Genomic DNA, 21,768 nt, shown 5'->3' on the forward strand with positions numbered 1-21,768 from the left:
TACAAATATTTCCTTCACTCAGTCCCTTTACAAACCATGTTCAATAAAGGGGGGCTAGAATATCAGAGTGGAAAACATCCATCACAAAAATCCTTTGCATTTTCATTTCGACTTTCAAGGGTTTACTTTGGAAAGTCATAAAACTCTTGGAACTATGTGCAAACTTTTGGGTCCACGTATGTATTTTTCTGATGGGGTTATATCATTATGCTATGAGTAAAAAAGTTTATGAATTTTAGCATATGGATGGGTTGTAGAAGAAAGAACAGAGAAACCACAAGCAGAATATTTATACATTTATTTATAATGAAATTATGGTCTAAATATTTACAACATATAGGAAACCAGAGGATACGTTTATACAAAGCCAGCCTGCAAAGTATTCAAATGTGCAAAAATGACAGTTCGGTATCTCAAACTACTCCTGGTTCAGCAGACTAGCTCCTTCACTTTCACACATCAATATTTGATACAAAAAAGTTCTTTTGGCAAAACCTGTAATGCCAAGAAAAAGGACAAGTTGCAATTTCAGTCACTAAGTCCACCATTCTATTGCAAGCAGTCAAATCTCTCTATTTTAGCGGCAACCAGTTCTGAGAGAGACAGACCACTGGGTTTCATTTCTGTGATGAGCTCTGACCAGCTTTTGATCAAGTAGTTTTCTCTGACCCAGCTGAAGACAAGGAGCTTAGACGGGCAATAAAAACAGCAACGGCTATCTGAGACAAGAGTGCCTGAAGGTGCCAGCTTTGGATCATCCCAATGGAAAAAAAAACCTTCACTATCCCGGGATCCAGCTATATCCAACAGTTTTAAATTAGTAAAACCACATTTTCCAAAACAAAGAATCCAAAAATGAAACAGGGATGAGGAGGTTCTTAGATTTAAGTACTGAAAGGATGGATGGTCTTAAAACCATTTCCCCACTAATAAATAGTAAGGCTTTGTATGTAACCAGTTATTATCAAAATTGACCAAACAGTAGTAAAATACAAATAAAACTTGCTTTACGTCAGAATAGGGGCTATTCATTTGGAAAAGGCTGGACCAGGTAAAGGGTATACTGGAATGACCCTGTTGAACAAGCACAATTCACCAACTGTTAAAAAGCTTCTGAGACAAATTTGTGATTCTAAGTAAATTTTAACAGATGCTATGCCACGGCAGAAATAAGGATGTTTTAAAAAGAATGGAACCCCTTTAAGAAAGGGGACACTCATCTCTGACTTCTGCAAAGGTCCAAGATGGTTCCCAGTACAGGTCCCAGAGTCTTGTTAAATCAAATGCATGCATTATTGCTAAAGAGTCACCGAGGCTCAAAACTCTGCTCCACTGTTGCCTATGGAGCCATCCAGAATGGCATCTGTTGTTTAGCTCGTGGTTGTGATGAAGGGTACTGATATCCCAAACTCCAGCCCTGTGGAAAACTACTTGCATTTTTATGACCTCCATGTTCCTCCTCTTCGTCAGATGAATCTGCAGCATAAGCCACCAAGCCAAATCCCTTCTCTGTAGTTTTCATCTTCTTGACTGGATAATCTAGAAGAGAGAAAAACAACCCCAACCCCATTCCCCCCCAAGAAAAAAAAAAAAAAAAAAGATAATACCATAAATTCGTTAATTAAAAAAAAGATGTTAATTGTAAGTGGTTAATTGGACACCATTTTGAGGTCACAGGGTCAATGGTCACCCAAAAACGTTGAAGATCACACGAAAAACAGCACCAGCATCAGCAAATGTGAATCCACCAGAACCATGTAAGAAAACAGAGAAAGAAAAAAGAAACACACACACACACACAAAAAAAAAAAAAAAAAAAGAAAAAAGAAAAAAAAAAGGAAAGTTAGCAAGTGAGTCTCTGGAGGCTGATATTTCACCTTTTAAAGAGTTAAAAGAAAAGAAGTTAAGAAAAGAAAAAAAATGTATTTTCTTCTGTTCATTTTTATTATGACTACAGGCAAAGAACAAAAATAATCCCATTTATGGACCTCTCCAGGATTTAGAGTTCTGGGATACTAAGAAGCAACATTTTTAAAAACAGCCACTGGCTGACCATTCCCAACCAATAAATAGAGCTATAAGGGGAGATGTAGCTCAGCTCCCAACACAAAGAAATATCTTTAAGTCTGATCAGATTATCTCCAGGTATTCAAAACAACAAAGGCAACAAAATTTTGAAATGACCTACCAATCATTACTTTTTCCTAGGGTTTTAATGTCACTGATGCTATGTATAAAATATAAGTCGACTGACTCTTTTCTAGACACACGTCGGTTGAAAATAAAAGGCTGTGTAACTATATGCTGTCCTTATAAATAAAAAAAAAAAGTATTCTCATTAGCCAATAGATTACAGAGGGTGGATTAAACATCTGAATGAGTCACACCTGAATGAACATCAGTTTAGAAAACCAATAGTTTAAGACCAGTCGTAGCCATTCCCTTGTTCCCCCAGCTACACCTTACTCACCATGACTCCCTGTTAAAGTCCCAGACCCATTCCTTTCATCAGACTCTGTTTTTATTCCAGTCACTGGAAAGGCTGGTGGAGGCATCAACTGCCTGTTAAAAGAAAAAGTTAAATGATTTTTCAGACAAATTCAAACAATTTCAACATCTCCAGTAGATAAGAGGTAGAATAACAATATAGTCTGCAGATAATCTTTCAAGTTCAGTTTAACTATTAACTTCAACCCTTTCCACCTGACTCCCCTACTCTTCAAGCTGTTATCAAGTTGTAAGATTAGGAAATTCCCTGGCAGTCCAGTGGTTAGGACTCCACACTTCCACTGCCAGGGGCCGGGGTTCCATCCCTGGTCAGGGAACTAAGATCCCGCAAGCCGAGCAGTGCGGCCAAAAAAAAAAGGTAAGATTATAAGGATATAATAGAATGAATGAAATATATGAATGAAATAGATACAACAGGGAACTATATTTAATATTATGTAATGACCTATAAGGGAAAAGAATCTGAAAAAAAATAGGTATGTATGTATACACAACTGAATCACTTTGCTGTACACCTGAAGTTAACACAACATAGTAAATCAACTACACTTCAAAAAAAAAACAAAAAACAAAATAAAGAAGAAAAAAGAAAAGAGATCTTTCCAATGCAAATTATCTTTGTCATGACTTGAAAGTAACTGTCTTAACTGTTTGATTTGTATGGATATGCCTTTATATACTTTCAATTACATGTAAAACATGGTCTATCCATTAATGGAATTTGCCAGTCACATTACATATTTCTAGGCAGTTTATAAAATGATGCACCAAGAATTAAAGTATGATATTGTCACTTAAGAAATGAAAAAAAAAAGATATAACAGAATGAATGAATATGACAGAATGAACTGTTGTGATAAGTCAGCTCCATCTTATGAAGGCTAACATAATATAGGAAAGGAGAATTCAAGCATTGGATGGCAGGCTGGACTCCCATTCAAGCACCTGCATCAGTGATATTCTATGATTCTAAGTAGCAAAAATGGTGTAACACTTCTTTTACTGTCTATCCTTAGAAAAATGGCTAAGACTCAGACAATAAAAGTAAAGGAAGATAGGTGAATAATCAAGTACTGAATTATTCCAGGCTGAGTATAACTGCTTCTAAGACTGTGTAAGGGATATCATATTTTCCATTACTGCATCAATTACAACAAACAGGAGCTTGTTTGATCCAAATGATTTCATTTCAATTTCAGAACATGGAAGCTCGTAGCAACAATCATTATTCACATTAATAGTACAAAAAAATGACATCTGAATGTATTCATATATAATTATGTTACAACCAACTTACCTGTCCCTCTCTCGCTCTTTGCCTGAGGAACTTGCCGGCTTCGATCCTGCACCTTCAATCTCATTCTGACCGGAGAAGCCTGTACCTAAATTAGTCATATGAATGGGTCCATGCTATGAGCAGAAAAATACAGTGGCATTAGCAAATCTACAACTGCTGTATTGACTTTAGCTCCTTAATGTAACTGTCAAGTGCCTCATCTTTCTGACAAATTGCAGTAAGCTGCATTACATAGCTCTTTGGGATTTGGAGTGTAACTATAGTTTGAGTAGAGACTGTTATTTTTCTCTGTAGGACTTGGTTAGGGATGTTGTGATTCACTATGCTATGTCTGTATGTTTTCAACTATCCATGACTTAACTGGCTTGTACAAATCTAGTTATAAACTACAAAAACGCTCCAAAGTTTGTTTCAAAGAATGCTTCAAGGATTCTGGCAAAAAGGTGCTTCTCCTGATAAAACAAAATTGCACCGAAATTATGTATTTTAATAATCTTAAAAAGACTCATTAGTGAATTACTGAGTTTATAATTACATACATGCACAGAATCACTGCATTTCTGGCTATCCTTTTTTTAGGGGTGTAGGAATTGGAGAAAGACATCATCCTCTTTTTTAGGAGGGAAAAAGAGAACACTAAGTTGAAAGCCAAGGTTTTAAATACAAACCATATATTGGTAGAATAACAGTTCTTCCCTACACATTTCATTACAAGCTATCAGAGGCTTTCAAGAGTCTGCTGTATAAAGAGGAAGTGCAGAATTCTACAGAACTTCCAGATGCTAGTCATAGGAGACTTCTCTCTAGGCAGAGAGCTTTATACTCTCTTATCACACTGACCCCAAAAGACAAAACCCACCCAAAGGGAATCACTCTTGCTTTAAATTAATCCCCAAGGATAAATACCTAATCTAAATGGATTCCAGAAAGCAGAAATCCTAGTACTGGTAGAACAGTTGATACAGATGTGAATTTATCTTTCTTTAAAGGGAGAATACAGTAAGATAAGATGAGGAAAGTAAGACAGGATATTTTATTTAACCTGGTATCCAAGAAGTCCAGATTCTCGTTCATCTGGTAGCTCCTCTGTGAATCGCCTCTTCTGTGCCTGAGGTTGACTTGGGAGTGGGGGCTGGGGCTGGGGCGGGGGCGGGGGGCCGGCAGGCAAGGCAGTTTTGACAGGAGCAGCAGGAATAAAAGGCCCACTCATCGGACTCTGGGACCAAAACAAACCAAGGAGGAAAAAAGTGTGAGAATGTCCAACTAACAAATAACTAAAGGATGATTAAAATATACTTTAATGATCAGTATGTTTCATATGAATCCTTCATCTTCTGGTCCTAAGTTTCCTTCATGTATAATGCGGTAACAGTATCACCTAGTCTTCCTACCTTCATGGTAGGAAAACATGAAATTGACAAACTCGATAGTGCTTTGAACTCTCAGGAAAAACTTGATGCACATTTTGGCCATTAGGAGCAAACATGATCATTAACAAACAATAGATACTCCAGCCACTTACTTAGTTCAGAAGTTCTCAAGAACATTCTCTTATTTAAAGCCCTTTAATCAATGTGATTAGCTCTTTGTGGATCATAAATGCTAATGCTTGTGGCAAAGGCAACTTCATCTATCACTTCCAAGGGTAAGTTGTTATGTCAAGAGCAAGTCTAATGTTTTAAGAGGTTGTTCCCAAAAGGAAAAGACAGATATATTAGAGAAAACAAGCACTTCTAAAAGGAAAACTCTCATTAATAACAGCCAATATTTATTGACTGCTTACTTAATCCTTGCGACTCTTTGAGATATGATCATTATGTCCATTTTGCATATAAGGAAAACCAAAGCCTGGATAGACTAAGTTCTATCCCAAGATCACATAGCTCAAAAATGGGGAAGCATCACGGACCCTGCCAGTCTATCTCTAAACCCCAACTCTTACCCACTTTGCCATACTGCTTCCTAATTATAAAAGGATGTGGCTCAAAGCTGCAGAACTATAGCTCTGCCTAAATATAAAAGTCATAAAATAATTATGACTAGGGGACCACAAACAGAAGTGAGTTCATAAGCCCATTTTTGGTTTCACACTATACAACCCCCTTCAGTGCTCACAGCCCACTGGTAAGGAGGCTGGGCAATGGTTCGAGGCTGCAGTTTACTCTGGCATGGGTACACTATGAGAGGCCCACAGAGGACCCGCCATAAATCCATTACCATGCTTCCATTAGTCTCTCCCCTGCCTCTAAGAAGGACTGTACATAATCTAGATGAGCTGGCTACTGACTCTTTTCCTAAAATTGTAGTTTCTTACCTAGCTTAAGAAATATATACCAGCATTTATAATCCTTGAGTTTGGAAAGTACATTATCTCTTGGCCTAGGAACACTGTATATGGTATATTTCTTCTAAGATTAGTAAATCAGTTCCAATCATTTAGATGAGTGCAGTACGCCAGCCTTTCTCCATGAGAACTTTCCTAACACTGCAAGGCCAGGGACAGGCAAACTATGGTTCTGGCCTACCTATTTTTGTAAATCAAGTTTTATTGGAACCCAGCCATGCTCATTCATTTGGTATTGTCTGCGGCAGCTTTTGCGCTACAGCAACAAGAGTGCAGTAGTTATGACAGAGACTGTATGGCCCACAAAGCCTAAAATATTTACCATCCAGCCCTTCAGAGAAAGCCTGGCATCTCTTGCTCTAAAGTTGTATTTGGTGGCAAGAGTTATGAAACTGACTGCAAACTTTAGGATGAATACACACACATGTACACACTACTCCAAAGTATTCAGGTAGTTTGGTGGTAGGAACACAGGAAGAAGACAATAGGTAAAAAAAATACGTCACATTCCATATTACTTCTAAATAATACCACCAGCTTTCCACCCCTTCCCTGCCCCAATTTTTCCTAATTCAATGGTCTCATGTATCATATCCCGGCATCCTACCTGTCCAGTGCTAGCTGGAGGCTGCACTTGTGTTATCGGGTATTGTGTTGGCACAGGTGGAACTCCAGTAGGTAATGCTGGCAAGACTCCAGGTGCCAAAGAAACAGCTGGTGGCACTATGCTTGGTACTCCGTAGGGAGGTTGAACTGGCTGCTGAGGAGGGGGAACAACAGGGTAACCAGACTGATAGCCATTGGATGGATAATATGGTGGCTGAGGAGGGACACTACTTATAGCAGAGGGTTGTGTATAGCCTGAGGGGGAAGAAAAAAAGTGTTTAATCAGCTGCAGCAGAATGAGACATTTTCGCTGAATATTAAACTTAATCTCTAGGGAAGAAAACTACTGAGGCACAAATGGCTTTCCAAATTACCCTAAGTTAAAGGGAACATTATTAGTGCCCTGGCACAGTTAATCTAGCCTCAAGTATCATATTTTATACATCAATATCACTAGCAAAATATTTTTTAGTTAAACACTTCAAGACATACACACCTGGTAAAGGTACAGCAGTATTAATCTGATTCACAAATCTAGAGTATTCAGCATGAACCTGAAAGTGAAGGGAAAACAAATCAATATGGAACAGTCCCAATTCACTGAGTATGTATAAGGATATATAATTCTAAGATCAAAGCAATTAGGAATTAAAACATTTCCACTGATGTTTCAATCAAATTTAGACTTGTTTAATCTAAATTTTAATAAGGCACACCTATAAATTATTAAGCCAGGTTTTGGGAACCAGGGGCATGGACATCAGGAGCATCCTAACTCCCCCCCTCCCACAAACTGACCCAATTCTGGGGTACAAAATCATTCAGAGAGCCACAGAAATTAAGCAGTTAGGAAATTTCTAACTTGTCTGTATAACTGTAGAGAAGTCATTCATTCTTTTATTTACTGGGTAATTTGCCCTCAAGGAGCTCATGGTTTAATGAAGGTTTAGTACTTCCCCTGTCCAGTTCTTTATTATAAGCATCTAAGTCCAATTCAAGTGGCAACAAAGAAAAAGAAGGGGAATGGTCAAGGAAGTTATATGGTACAAGGGTTGGTAACTCAGGTTAACTCACAAAAGCAAAGAAAACAATAGCTTCTTCCCAAAAAGCTTAATACCAAATACCTTAACCAAATAACACAAGGTTGAACATATTCAGCAACCAAACCTGATTTCCTTTAGGTGCTATAAAAACAGCCCTATGGTTTAACTTCTGGTTATTTGATTATAGAATAAAAAGAATGGGTAATTAAACCAATTATCCCAAAGGCATTGCTAACTGGTTTTAAATTATTATAGCTCCACCCTTACTTTAGCTAAAGCTACTATTAAATTTGGAATGTGCATCATAAACAACTTGACCGGGATTAATAGTAGTATTTAAACAACTGACCACGAGATTTTATGACACTATATACTAGAAATTTCATACTGAAATAGCTCCTGAAGAAGAAATGCAAGCCAACTGTGACCCTGGCTAGGGGAGTTTGACTTCCTTATAGAGAATATTAGTTGCCAGAATAATGTAGTGGTTTGAATAGTGTTGTTCCCACCCACCACCAAATTCTTGTCTGCCCAGAACCTTGGAATATGACCTCATTTGGAAACAAGGTTTTGCAGATGGAGATCATTAAGATGTAGTCACACTGGATTAGGGTGGGCCCTAAAACCAATGACGGTTATCCTTATAAGAAGAGATAGATACAGGGAAGAAGGCCAGGTGAAGATGGAGGCAGAGTTATGCTGACACAAGGCAAAGAATGCCAAGGACTGTAGGTAATCGTAAGAAGCTAGCAGAGAAGAATGGGATGGATTCTCCCTCAGAGGCTTCAGAAGGAACCAACCCTGCCCACACCTTGATTTTGGACTTCTGGCTTCCTGAACTATGAGAGAATAAATGTCTGTTGTTTTAAGTCACCCAGTTTGTGGTAATTTGATATGGCAGGCCTAGGAAACTAATACAGGTAGAAAAATAGCTAAGACACACAGTCCAAAATGGCAGTAGATCTCCTAAATGAGTTTCAGACAGATAAATATAACTCACTGTTTGCAAGAGATTCTCACAGAGCTTCTTGGCAGCAGCCAGGCCTTCTGGTTTGGGATGACTGCAAAGACATAAGAACCAAGAAATTTGAAGGGGAGAAAAAGAAAAGATACAGAATTCTGCTTCCACTTTGTATGCTGTTTTATAAATGTAATATATTCAATATAGCACAAATCTAAGTTTCTGAAAATCACGAAATAGGAACACAAAAATAAAGTCATTTAATCTCTTCAAGATATAACTAATATCGTTACCCAAATGTTATTGGTCTCCTTCTCTGAGTAATGGTACTTCTTGATATAAAGAAAAGATATTTGAAGGTCATTAAAATTACTATAAGATGTATTAATACTCTCACAGGTTTAAATGAAAGTTATTTTAGGCTTATCACAGCTCATTTTATGATCACAGACCCTTATAAAACCCAAGGATTTGAATACTAAAAAAACCCATTCCACCTCTTAATTCAGTTTTTATTAACTAATTACAAAGTGATTACTGCTATATTTACTTAAGTTCCTTATGTTACTACTTATTAAGCCCATTTTCTCTTGCTCCTTTTCAATCATTCCTGCCTGTACTAATCAGCTGACAAGTATCCAAATATCTTCAGACCCATCCATCCATACCTGATGTAAATGTACATAGGTTCAAAAGCTTCTCGGCCAGATGCTGGCTCAATGCAGCCTGAACCTTTCCCTCGCAGGAAGACTTTGGCACCCGTTTCAATCTGAATGTGCTGCAAATAGGAGCAGCCTGGACCTTCCACTTTCTCCTTGACATTAAAAGTGGGCACAGCATGTTCTAGACCCACGAATAATTTATCTTGAACATAATGCATCTGTAGAAGAACAGAATACCTCAAATTAAACAGAGAATACATAATTAAAACCTAATCTTGAAAATGATTATGCAAAATACTTTAATCCTCCAGATACTTTCAATCACTTCTAGAATAAACAACCCCCTATAATTTTCTACCATAAGCCTAAAAAACCCTATCAAGTAGCTTAATTTAAATGCAAACTACATATTCCATGTATATACGTACTACATTAACACCTTACTGTGTTCAGTGAAATCTATTTAAGAGGTGAAAACCCAAGATTCAATACTGAGTAAGCATACCTATTTACCCCAACTGATGTAAGTTAACAAGAAACAGCAAAGACAGTCTACTGTAAAACTGGAGTAAAATGTTGGGTAGTACAGTCAGCCCTGTGATGTTCTCCAATAAGGGCTGCTCTCTCCAACCCTTTTTTCTAGGAGGATTGTATCAGCAGAGTCTTGCTTCATCAGACTCAGCCTTCTTAGTCCTCCAGTTGCCATCAAGTTTACAAATTTAAATCAAACCACTAACTTCAAAATGTACAACATGTGTACTCTTTGATCTATCAATCCCTTTTCTAGAATGTGTCAGTATAAAGAGATGTGTGTTCAGATGTTCACTACCCCTCAGAAACCTAAATGGTCCATTAATAGGATATCAATGCCGGTAACTTTCAGATTGGAATTTCAGGTTTTTCTTCATACTTTCTGTAGTATTTGGCATATATCATTTTTACAGAAATGATAACACTGTTAATGATCTCTCCACAAAACATACCCCTGACTGGAAGGGAGGCTTCTGGCTAACAGCTGGAGACAGCTGTGCAATGGGCGCTGGCTGGTGATAGACAGTGACTGTCGCACCATTAAAAGTTGGACTTGTCCCTGTTGCAGCTTTGACCACCCCATTGGTAATAATTTCTTTGATTCGGTTCACAGCTCCTAGGGAAAAACACAGATAGTAAGATACTATACTAAAGAAATGAACGAACTGACTAGTACCCAATGGTAAACACAGGCCAATGCTCAATTACTCATGTTTTAATCCGTTTTATAGATTCCCCAAGCACATTCACAACTAGTTCATAAAGAAGAGTTAGAACAGCCATCAGGAACAAATAGTTTGCCAACTTACTACGTATAATACTTTGCCCTTCACAAAAAACAGTAGGTGAGCCAAAAACATTACTTACTGTCCACTAATTCCCGTGTCTGGCCCTGAACATGAAGATATAATGGACGATCCCTATAAAGAGAAATATAAAATGATGATCCCAAACTGGTCACAAACAAAGGAGCCAAATGGGTCACCAAATCTAATTTGTTTCACAAAGTTTCCAAATAAGTAAAAGAGACTATATACATGAAAATGGCTGTTGCTAGTTAATTTCTAAGAACATGGTTTTACAGCTGGGGAATGAATAAACTTTGTTGGTTGCTTAAAGTTAACGGGCCCACACAGGGATCAAATATGCTCTTATGGGCTCATGAACATTAGTCTCCAGTCAACTGGATAACCCAATGTTTGAGAAGAGAATTTTTTTTTGCTGGCTGTCTAATAAGTTACAGACAAATGTGCTCTTGGCTATCCAAACTAATGAGACAAGAGTGATGGTAGCATATAGATACATTTCTTTAAAAGTTCGCACCCAGGACTTCCCTGGTGGCACAGTGGTTAAGAATCTGCCTGCCAATGCAGGGGACACAGGTTCGAGCCCTGGTCCAGGAAGATCCCACATGCCACGGAGCAACTAAGCCCGCGCACCACACCTACTGAGCCTGCGCTCTAGAGCCCGTGAGCCACAACTACTGAGCCCACGTGCCACAACTACTGAAGCCCATGCGCCTAGAGCCCGTGCTCCGCAACAAGAGAAGCCACCGCAATGAGAAGCCCGCGCACCACAACGAAGAATAGCCCCCGCTCACCGCAACTAGAGAAAGCCCATGCTCAGCAACAAAGACCCAACACAGCCAATCAAACAATCAATCAATCAATTTATAAAATAAATAAATAAAATTAAAATAAAGGCCCACACCCAACTGAGAAGACTCTTTAGATTCTAAACATAAAGTGGCTTAGATTCAGATTGTGATTATAATAATGAAGAAAGTGATCACTAACCATACAGTTAATAAAAAGCAGTAGGTAAAATACAACCGTGTTTAAAGATTAAAAAAGTTCAAAACAGCAACCCTCCATATACACAGTTAAAGTATAGTCTTGGTTTGGGGTGGGGAGCAAATTTTGCCTCCTAATTATATTTAGTTTAACAATGTGAAAAATGTTGCACTGCCTGAATACCTGCCCTCAAAAACTGAATAATGGAAGTAACGAAACTAAACTGAGATGAAACCTTTACATGGATAACCTACAACCTATAATCATCATAGAGGCAATAAGGAATTTGATAAAAGGATTTTTCTAAAAGGGAGATTATGACAAAGTAGGAACCCATTTGTTGGGGGAAATATTTCCATAGGAAAAAAGTTTAGAAACGTATACATTAAACGTTAACAATTATTATCTTCTTTTACACTTTAGTGTAACTTATTTCCTCCAATAAAAGCATTAACTGTGAAGTAAAAAACCAAACAGCAAGAGGAAAGAAAATAGCTGCTAACACTTACATCTGTTTGAGACGTTCCAAATTTTGCTATAAAGCATGTGTGTGTGTATAGCTACTAACCAAACATATACACATATTCCCTACAAATGAAAAATATGAAGCTAATGTGAGTCCTATGTCCAACCTTGCCCCAAAGTACAGGATATGCATACACACCCTGGTCCTACTTTGGCCTTCTCCTCAGTTGTCATGAACCTCCCTCGAGTTGACACTGCAGCCCCACTAAGTCGGCTGATCTAAAAAGGAAACATTCTATTAAAAAGATGATGTGGCAACTGAGTTCAATGACAGGTAGCAGGATAGATTTTCCCCATTAATTCACTCCACCAATAGGCAGGAATGAGTTCTCTCCTATTATCTGAAACTTTGATTCCATTGTTTCGTACTCAAACTAACTCAAGGAATTCACCCATATCTGTTTCCTTACCTTCACTAAGAAGTTCTTCCACAGTTAAACCCAATCCTGACTTTGCAGACAATGACCCAAATCCACTAATAAAAATCTGACTCCTGTTTGTGTTTAAAGGCCTTGTTTTTCTGAAACTACATCCACCCACCACCTTCCCCAAAGAGGCCCGACATCTCCACACCTCATCTTGAGTCTGTCCTCGGGTCAGCAAGTTCCTACACGTGAGAGGCACATCATTGATCTCCACTTCAGCCACCACCAGGTCATCCTTGCTTTTATTACTACTTAGGCCTTTGCCAGGGGCTTGAAGCTACAAAAAGAGAAATTAGATTAAAAAGTTTATATGATGAAATAAATATCTCTTTGTTGTCCAATTTGAAACTACCCTTTCCCAAGTGCCATCACCTCCTTACTGTTCCCTTTGCCTGCCTGCAAACACACCTGGAAATACTCCTTGGTCATTCTTCATAAATGAAATAAAAAGCAAACAAAACCTCACTAAAATGACATCAAATACAGTCAATTTACTTGAAGGCCATCATCAGATTTCTCTGTAACTTTGGCCGTGTGTGTATTTTTATGACCATATAATTACAGAAACATTATGGAACAGAAGCTGCAATCTCCAAAAGGAAAATTAAAGGGCCAAGTTATGATGCTTTGCTGCTCAGACAGCTACACGTGTAGTAAAATATAGGGCAGGGTAGAGTCCATGCACAACAGAGTCCCAACAACTCATACATCTCATTTGTGTAATGGGAAGTGGCCTTTGTGCCAATGGTACAGTCACAACACAACAAATTTAACTAATTCCATCCTTACAGTGACCTCAAATTGTATCTAAAAAAAATTCACATCCCTTTACTCTCTATTAAGGAAGAACAAAAGAGAATGAATGAAAAGCCAAGTAAGATCCTAAAACCTGATCTGTTTTCTCTCAATTTAAACTACAGACAAATCCACAACATTGTAAATCAACTATACTTCAATAAAAAAAATAAATAAAATGGAAAAAAAAATGCTGTACAGCAGAAATTAGCACAACATTGTAAATCAACTATACTTCAATTAAAAAAAAAAAAAAGAAAAGAAAAAGAAACTACAGGGAATCCCCTGGTGGTCCAGAGATTAGGACTCCGTGCTCTCACTGATAAGGGCCTGGGTTCAATCCCTGGTTGGGGAACTAAGATCCCACAAGCTGTGCAGCACAGCCAAAAAAATAATAATAAAATAAACTATAGGCAACTCCAGATAGCTGGATCTGAGTGTTACCTGAAAAAATTTTAACCTCAAGATGGCCTTCCCCAACCTTTAGTTACCCTGGACAGCACAAGGAAGGTAAAATACAGATTATTTATTTGCTCATTAGGTACATTTTTTAAATGTGGAGGCAAACTAAACAAACTCAACAATATCTCTTTTCATTTGTTTAGCCCCTTTCAGAATGCATTTACACATCTTATCTCACTGAATCCTTATGGCCACCTTTAAAGGTACATATCAGTGTTGTCCAACAGAACTTTCTGTTTTCTACTTGCCAGTCTGATATGGGTGCCACTACCCACATGTCTATCGAGCACCTGAAATGTGGCTAACGTGACCAAGGAACTAAATCTTAAAATTTACAACCAGTAACTGGGGATTCTGGGTTTCAAACCGAGGAATCCTGATTGTAAATCCAATATTTATGCATCATGCTGCCTCCTGCTGAGTTCAATTACCATTTTAGAGATTACTATTTAGAGAAAAAATGAGTCTAAATGATTAACATCTGTATTAAGAATTTTAACATTCAAGTATCCATCCTGTCAGTGTGCTTTTAGTATTTCCTTCTAGACCTTAGAAAGAGACAACTGACTCACACAATCTTTTCAAACCATAAAAATACAATGAATAACAAACTTCCAATTCACTAAAAGTTTTCACCAAATCCACAGAACTTGAACATTAAAGCATCCAGACAGGTGCCTACTGATAAACGATGTTGATGTTATCTACTGATAAACTGGACGGCTGACGAATTGCATTTTCTTTCTTTTTTTCCCCCCAGCTTTACTGAGGTACAACTGACAAAAATAGTATACATTTAAAGTGCACAAGTTTATGTCTTGATATATGTATACAATGAGAAATAATCACCACAAACATACTAATTAACATATCCATCACTTCACATGAATTGCACTTTCAAACACAGAACTCATCTCTTCCCAGGTACCATGAAAGGCAATTTTAATTTAAGCCAAAAGAATTTTTTTCAAAGTATAACTACAGTGGAATGGTCTGTCTTGGAACACACTGAATTCTCCAACTCCAGAGGCTTTCAAACAAAAGCTAAACACCCAACTGTCCAAGGTGACTCTGAAGTCAGACATCTGTGCCTACCACTTACAGATCTAGGACAGTTACTTTCTATTCATGAACCTAATTTTCCTTATCTATAAAGTGGTGACGATAATCCATTCCATAAAATTGTTGTAAGGATTTTTTAAGTGCAAAGCATGCATTCTAGCAATACAAACGGAACTGTACTATTTATCCTGTAGGAAGCTTCTTGCATTCTATGGCAAGGTAAATTAAAAGGCTTCAAAGTTCAGATCCATTCTAGTTGTAAGATTCTAATTATAACAGGGATTTTATAAAATGAGCAAATAATTTCCTCAATTTGTACGAAAAGAGCAAAATAACCCATATATAAGTTACTCATTTTAGTTTATGTTTAACTGCACTTCAGTTAGTCAGTCATTAGAAATCTGAATCTACAGCTTCTAATTAGACACGACATTTTAAAGCTCACATGATTTACCTGAATTTCTCTTTTGACTTCAGGGAAAATGTGCATGTTATCAAAAAACATATTACATCATTGCTTTAGATGACTATATAGAACTTAAGCTGAACTACGTGAACATAGACAAAACAAGCTTTTTGGTCCATAAATGTAATCAGCCCAATCAAAATTGTCTCCTAAAAACAAATGACAAGATATCATCAAATATGTTCCAAAACTAAGTAATCTTTAAATTACTGTATCGCTGTTTTCTCCTTCCATAAACGCAAATTATTGGGAGATTACAAGATTACAAAATAACCCCCATTAAAATTGCAATTAGCAGAATCCCCTCAACTTCAAATACCTTCTCAGCAGCATTCTGAGTTGGTTTCAGCTTTCCTTTGGCCATAAGCATGGCATTGATCTTGGCAGCCACAGCAGCAGCAGCATCCAAGGCTCCAGAAGGAGCAGCCGTGGAGCCCCCAGGGCTTCCCCCACCGCTGGTAACCTCCCCACCTGGGGTCGCTGGTGGCAGAAAGAGAAGGGGGGCTGGAGCTGGTTGGTCCCATTTGCTGCGGCGCCTACGGAAGTAAAAGGAAAATACTGGGATCTACCAAAGCTTTCATTTATATTTTTCTCCCCTTACTACGCCTTAGCATCCCATTTTCCCTCTATCATGTTCCCTTTGCAACTTCGAATCTCCTATCAGAGCCGAAATTACCATCTCTCCTTAAATAGACAACTATTGCAACATTTTCCCAAATACTTCTTTCAATCTTTTCCCAAGGTCTCCTTCCTTTCCATTCCGTCGTCCCTATCAAAAGATTCCACTCTGTCCTATACGCCCTCGTTTTCGCCTTCCCCTTGTCTAGTCCATCCCGAAGTCCCTGCTTTCCTCCTCTCTCTGATCCCCGCTGGCCTTCTTAAGGGGCCCCGGGCCTGCTCACCACCCTCCTCAAGAGTCCGGCCCTCCAATATGTACACTTCCCAACTAAGCGCCCCTCCACCCATACGCTGCTTCCCATGATCCCTCCGCCTCTCCTACGCCCCATGCTCGCTGCGATGCCCTCTCCCGCGGAGCTTTACCCGCCGGCTCCAGGATGTGTCGCGCTCCCCGCGGACATGGCGACCGGCTCTGATCAACCACCCGCCAACTACCCCGCTACCAGCTTCCCGTCACTTCCGCCCCAACGCCCTTACGCAGAACCTCTTCCGGTCGTGAGGCAAAGCGGTTCCGGTGTAAACGTCTATTCCGATTGGACTCTCGTTGATTTCAAGGCGTCTGGCGTTCTGTGAGACAGGGTGTGACCTTCCTGCTTGCGCCTTGCCCTTGAAAAAGATGGCTGCTAAATCTCGTATTAAGGAGGAATTGGGGCAAGGAGAATCCATCTTTGTTATGGGCAAGTTGGTAGCCTAGAAGACAATACGCATGAGTCAGAGAATTAAACAGGTTTTCCTGTTTAATTTTCAGTCACGTTCGTGTGGAGTCCCAGCCTTTTGCCTGGGAGAACGCTTTCCCACGAGTTTTTCGAACTTCACGTTTCAGTTACCTGTTTAGGAAAAAGGAAACGATTCGTCCCAAAGGTCTTTCGAAGAATTTCTCTCTTTTTTTTTTTTTTCAATTCTATGCGAAGACATAGCGCTCAACTTGGAGCTTATACGCAGGTATTTGAAAGAAACGGAAGTTAAACGTGCGGCTGAGGGCTGGAGAAATGATCCAGCGTAGGTTATGAAACACCGTTTTCCGGGTTTCTGCCTACTTAACGGTTGAACTGTCCGAGAGTGGGGCGGGCTCCGGAAAGCCCTTGGATGCAATCTGAGTTGATTCTGAAAGCCAGAGATTTCCAACATGTAGGGTATCTTGGAGCAGCAAGGAGTCTCCAGACTGAATAAATAAAATACAATGCTATTTTTCAAATAAGTACATTCTGATAGGATTAACAGAATACAAGTTCATTTAAAAGCCAAGTTTATAGTGTTTTCCCTTCAACATTTTATATATAAATGTCCCTTCCATACAAACGCCACCTTTATTGTATATGAAATTATATATATAATATTTCTGCATTCTTTTCTATTGCATGAATCTACTTTTTCCTTTGCTGTAATGCTTTTATAACAATAATTTTACACCTACTTTAATATCTGTTAGGGCAAGTGGATACACCTACATTTCTTTGCTTATTCTGACAGGTGTATTTTTACAAATGAATTTCAGATTAAAAAACGTTTTCCCTTTGTGTTGTCTCCCCAAAATACAGTGTTGTTGGGATTATGACAAAAATTACATTGTGTTTATTTTTTTTCCTTTTTTAAAAAAATTGAGCTATAATTCACATACCGTAAAAATTTACTCTTTTTAAAAGGGTATCTTACAGGTACAATTCATTGGTTTTTAGTGTATTTACAAAGTTGTGCAAGTATCACCATGATCTAATTCCAGGTCATTTTCATCACCCCAAAAGCAACTCTGCTCCCATTAGCAGTCACTTCCCATTTTCCCCTCCCGCCGGCCACCAGGAACCACTAATCTACTTTCTGTTTCTGTGGATTTGCCTATTCTGGACAGTTCATGTAAATGGAATCACAGAATATGTGACCTTTTGTGTCTGGCTTCTTTCACTTAACATAATGTTCTCAAGGTTCATCCATGTTGTAGCAAGTATCAGTACTTCATTCCTTTTTATGGTCGAATAATATTCTATTGTATGGATATACCACAATTTGTTTATCTACTCATCTGTGTATAGATACTCGCCATTTCTGTATCTCCTTTGGAGAAATGCCTACTCAAATCCTTTGCCCATTTTAAAATTGGGTTATTTATCTTTTTACTGTTAAATTGTAAGAGTTCAGTATTTATTATGAATCCAAGTCCCTTCAGATATATGACTTGCAAACATTTTCTCCCATTCAATCCCATGGGTTGTTTTTCCACTTTATTTTTTTTTTATTTTTTTTTTTGGCCACACAGCACGTGGGATCTTAGTTCCCTGACCAGAGATCGAACCCGCACCCCCTGTATTGGCAGCATGGAGTATTAACCACTGGACCTCCAGGGAAGTCCCCCTTTTCACTTTCTTGATGGTGTCCTTTGAAGCATAAACATTTTTTAATTTTGATGAAGCGTTATAGGTTAATACAAGATATTGAATGTAGTTCCCTGTGCTATACAGTAAATCCTTGTTGTTTATGCATTTTCTTTATTTTTAAACTTGGGAAGTATTGACAAGTTCACAAGATTCTTCCCACCCAGGAATGTCGTATGATTTTCCATTTTTTGGAGTCTTCTGTTATGCCCTTCAGTAAGTCTTACAGTGTTCTTCTTCTGGATTTTGGTTCCTTTCTTTTTGAATATATTCATAGGTATTTAAAATTTTTGACTGCTATTTTAAAAGACGTTTGAATTGTCATTTTAAACAATTTATTGTTGATATAAAAGAAATTATTGATTTTTGTATTATCCAGCTACCTTGCTAAACTCTGAATAGTTCTAATAATTTTGTAGCCAAATCTCTTGGATTGATAAAATAGTATAATGGACAAGAGCACATGCCACCTATGTATATTTCCCAAAATCGCCACTGAATTAGCTGTGACCTACTTCACTTCTGAGCCTCAGCTTCCTTACCTTTATTTTATTTATTTATTTTTAAAATTTTATTTATTTTTGGCTGCGTTGGGTCTTTGTTGCTGCCTGCGGTCTTTGTCTAGTTGTGGCTAGCAGGGGCTACTCTTCATTGTGCTGCGCGGGCTTCTCATTGCGGTGGTTCTCTTGTTGCGGAGCACGGGCTCTAGGCATGCAGGCTTCAGTAGTTGTGGCGCACGGGCTTAGTTGCTCCGCTGCATGTGGTATCTTCCCGGACCAGGGATCAAATCTGTGTCCCCTGCATTGGCAGGCAGATTCTTAACCACTGTGCCACGAGGGAAGTCCCTCCCTTACCTTTAAAAGGGAGATAATGAGGGAATTCCTTGGCGGTCCAGTGGTTAGGACTCCTCACTTTCTCTGCTGAGGACCCTGGGCAATCCCTGGTTGAGGAACTAAGATCCTGCAAGCCGCGTGGTGCAGCCAAAAAAGAAAATAAATAAAAGGGAGATCTAATAATAATAGTGCTTATCTCACAGAGTTGTTGTGAGGGCTATGTGAGTTAATAATAAAAGTTCTTAGAATACTAAAGGTATGTGTTTCAAATTATTTTCTAGGTATAAGATACAATTTACAAAGAATGTATCAATAAAATTAATCTTTACTTAATTTCTAATGTTTGTACCACTTATTTTGGGAGATTCTCTTTTTTATTATTACTAAAGTAAATAGTGAAAACTAGTGGTGATTGAACGTTCTTGTTTCTGACATTAATTTCACTTCCTTTTCACTGCAGATTGTCTTTATTTTTGTTAAGAGGCATACTGTTGATTACTTTAACAAATACTGTTTAGGTCCCCTAATTATTTTCTCTAGTCCTGTTGTCCTCCCCATCACCCGTACCAGAGCCAGCAGTATCATGAATTTGTTGTTTGTTCTCCCTGTCCGTGTTTCTATATTGTTACAACATTGTACAGATACATAAACAATATGCAGTATAGTGTTGTTTGTGTATGTTTTTTTAATTGAGGTGAAATTCACATAACATACAATTAACCATTTTATTTTTATTTTTTTTAATTTAAGGGTGATTTATTTTACTTAAGGGTGGCAGTGGGAATAGTCATAGATTTCTAATACAAACCAAATACAAAAATCAACCATAAGAATAATGAAAATCTAAATATGAGAAGCTAATCTTTTAGGAGAAAAATAAGGAGACTATCTTTTTTTTGTTGTTTTTGCCAATGGTAATGGATATGTAAGGATATTGACAACAACATTGGAATAGCAGAGGAATTGAAAATGCTATACATTGATCAATGGGAAACTAGCTAAATTAATGATATTGCATATACACAATAAAATACCATGAAGAAAGCAAACACATATATAGTCTTTGGTTGAACCATATACCATTCTAAGTGTTCTACATTACATATACTATCTCACATAATTTCCCAACAATACTACTACTATCCCATTTTACATATGAGACAAGAAGTTAAGTAACATGCCCAAGATGACACATATATATATATATTTTTTCTATGTCTTAATATTGACATTCAGTCCAGTAATCCTCCACTGTAACAGCTCCTTTACTTTGCAGTGAAAATTGATTTGTATATTTTTTGCCTCTGAGTCCTTGTGGGATTTTTTTTATTAATTCAAACAGAAAGTCACAAAAATTATAATCATCCTCATCAGTTCACTCAGTCCCATGTAATTAATTTTTTTTCATCTTGATCTTTTGTTAGCACTTTTATGAATTCATCAGTTTTCCATTAGAGTTCTGAAAATATTTATTCATTCAGTTTAGCAGTATAGTCAGTTACCAGAAACCTGTACTTGTCAGAGTCTTTTCCATGAATTCCTTGAAGATGAAACCCTTTTATAGGAACATTTTTGCAAAAGCATCAGAGTACACCCAGAACTGTATGTAAATGACAAAAGACTTAAAAATGACCATGGTTAAAGATTTGATGAAAGTTCATAATAATGCAATTGACAAGGAAATTTAGTTATTTCTGAGATATACATTTTAAAGTACAATTAACCATTTTAAAGTGTACAACTGAGTGGCATTTAGTGCATTCACAATGTTGCACAACCACCACCTCTGTCTAGTTTCAAAACTTTTTTCATCACCCCAGAAGAATACCCCATACTCAATAAGCAATCACTTCTCATTCTTCCCTGTCTCCCATCCTCTGGTAACCATCAGTTGGCTTTCTATCTCTATGTATTTACCTATTTTGGATATTTCATGTAATCATACAATATAGGTGTTTTGTGTCTGTCTTCTATCACTTAGCATGTTTTCAAGGTTCATCCTAATTGTAGCATGTATCAGTACTTCATTCCTCTTTGTGGCTGAATAATATTCTATCAGATGTATATACCCCAATTTACTTACTCATCTGTTGATGAGCATTTGGGGTTTCCACCTCTTGGCTATTGTGAATGGTGCTGCTGTGAACGTTCATTAACAAATATTTAAGTATCTGTTTTTAACTCTTTAGATTTTATATCTAGGAGTAGAGTTGCTGGGTCATATCGTAATTCTAGATTTAACTTTTGTGGAGTCACCAAAACAAAGGGCTACAACATTTTGCATTCCCACCAGAAATGTATAAGCATTCCTATTCCTCCACATCCTCTCCAACACTTATTATTTTCTGTTTTTGTTGGTTTGTTTTTATATATATCACCATCCCAATGAGTGCAAAATGATATGTCATTGC

General features: G+C 37.8%; 1 protein-coding gene and 2 non-coding genes across 6 annotated transcripts; all 3 read right to left on the minus strand.

The window, feature by feature from the left end:
- Nucleotides 1-283: 283 nt before the first annotated feature.
- On the minus strand, nucleotides 284-16,612 carry KHDC4 (KH domain containing 4, pre-mRNA splicing factor). Of its 4 annotated transcripts, XM_059933581.1 has the most exons (14): nucleotides 16,522-16,612; nucleotides 15,800-16,016; nucleotides 12,844-12,972; nucleotides 12,410-12,489; nucleotides 10,820-10,872; nucleotides 10,405-10,568; nucleotides 9,428-9,639; nucleotides 8,799-8,859; nucleotides 7,252-7,309; nucleotides 6,757-7,010; nucleotides 4,848-5,021; nucleotides 3,806-3,918; nucleotides 2,471-2,562; nucleotides 284-1,539 (listed from the first exon to the last, which is right to left on the minus strand). In XM_059933581.1, exons 1-14 carry the CDS (start codon nucleotides 16,557-16,559, stop codon nucleotides 1,340-1,342), a joined length of 1,845 nt encoding a protein of 614 aa, XP_059789564.1. In that variant the 5' UTR covers nucleotides 16,560-16,612; the 3' UTR covers nucleotides 284-1,339. The 4 variants fall into 4 exon arrangements, with proteins under 4 accessions (XP_059789564.1, XP_059789572.1, XP_059789591.1 ...); XM_059933589.1 differs by lacking the exon at nucleotides 284-1,539 and having other exon boundaries at nucleotides 3,806-3,890; XM_059933608.1 differs by lacking the exons at nucleotides 284-1,539; nucleotides 2,471-2,562; nucleotides 3,806-3,918 and having other exon boundaries at nucleotides 4,934-5,021; nucleotides 6,757-6,906.
- LOC132354887 (small nucleolar RNA SNORA42/SNORA80 family) lies at nucleotides 5,894-6,027 on the minus strand. The gene has a single exon (XR_009499448.1). It is a non-coding gene; the product is annotated as a small nucleolar RNA SNORA42/SNORA80 family (small nucleolar RNA).
- LOC132354912 (small Cajal body-specific RNA 4) lies at nucleotides 9,993-10,121 on the minus strand. Its single transcript, XR_009499462.1, has one exon. It is a non-coding gene; the product is annotated as a small Cajal body-specific RNA 4 (non-coding RNA).
- Nucleotides 16,613-21,768: the final 5,156 nt, after the last annotated feature.

Source organism: Balaenoptera ricei, chromosome 1 (assembly GCF_028023285.1).
Source record: "Balaenoptera ricei isolate mBalRic1 chromosome 1, mBalRic1.hap2, whole genome shotgun sequence".
Classification (NCBI taxonomy): domain Eukaryota; kingdom Metazoa; phylum Chordata; class Mammalia; order Artiodactyla; family Balaenopteridae; genus Balaenoptera; species Balaenoptera ricei.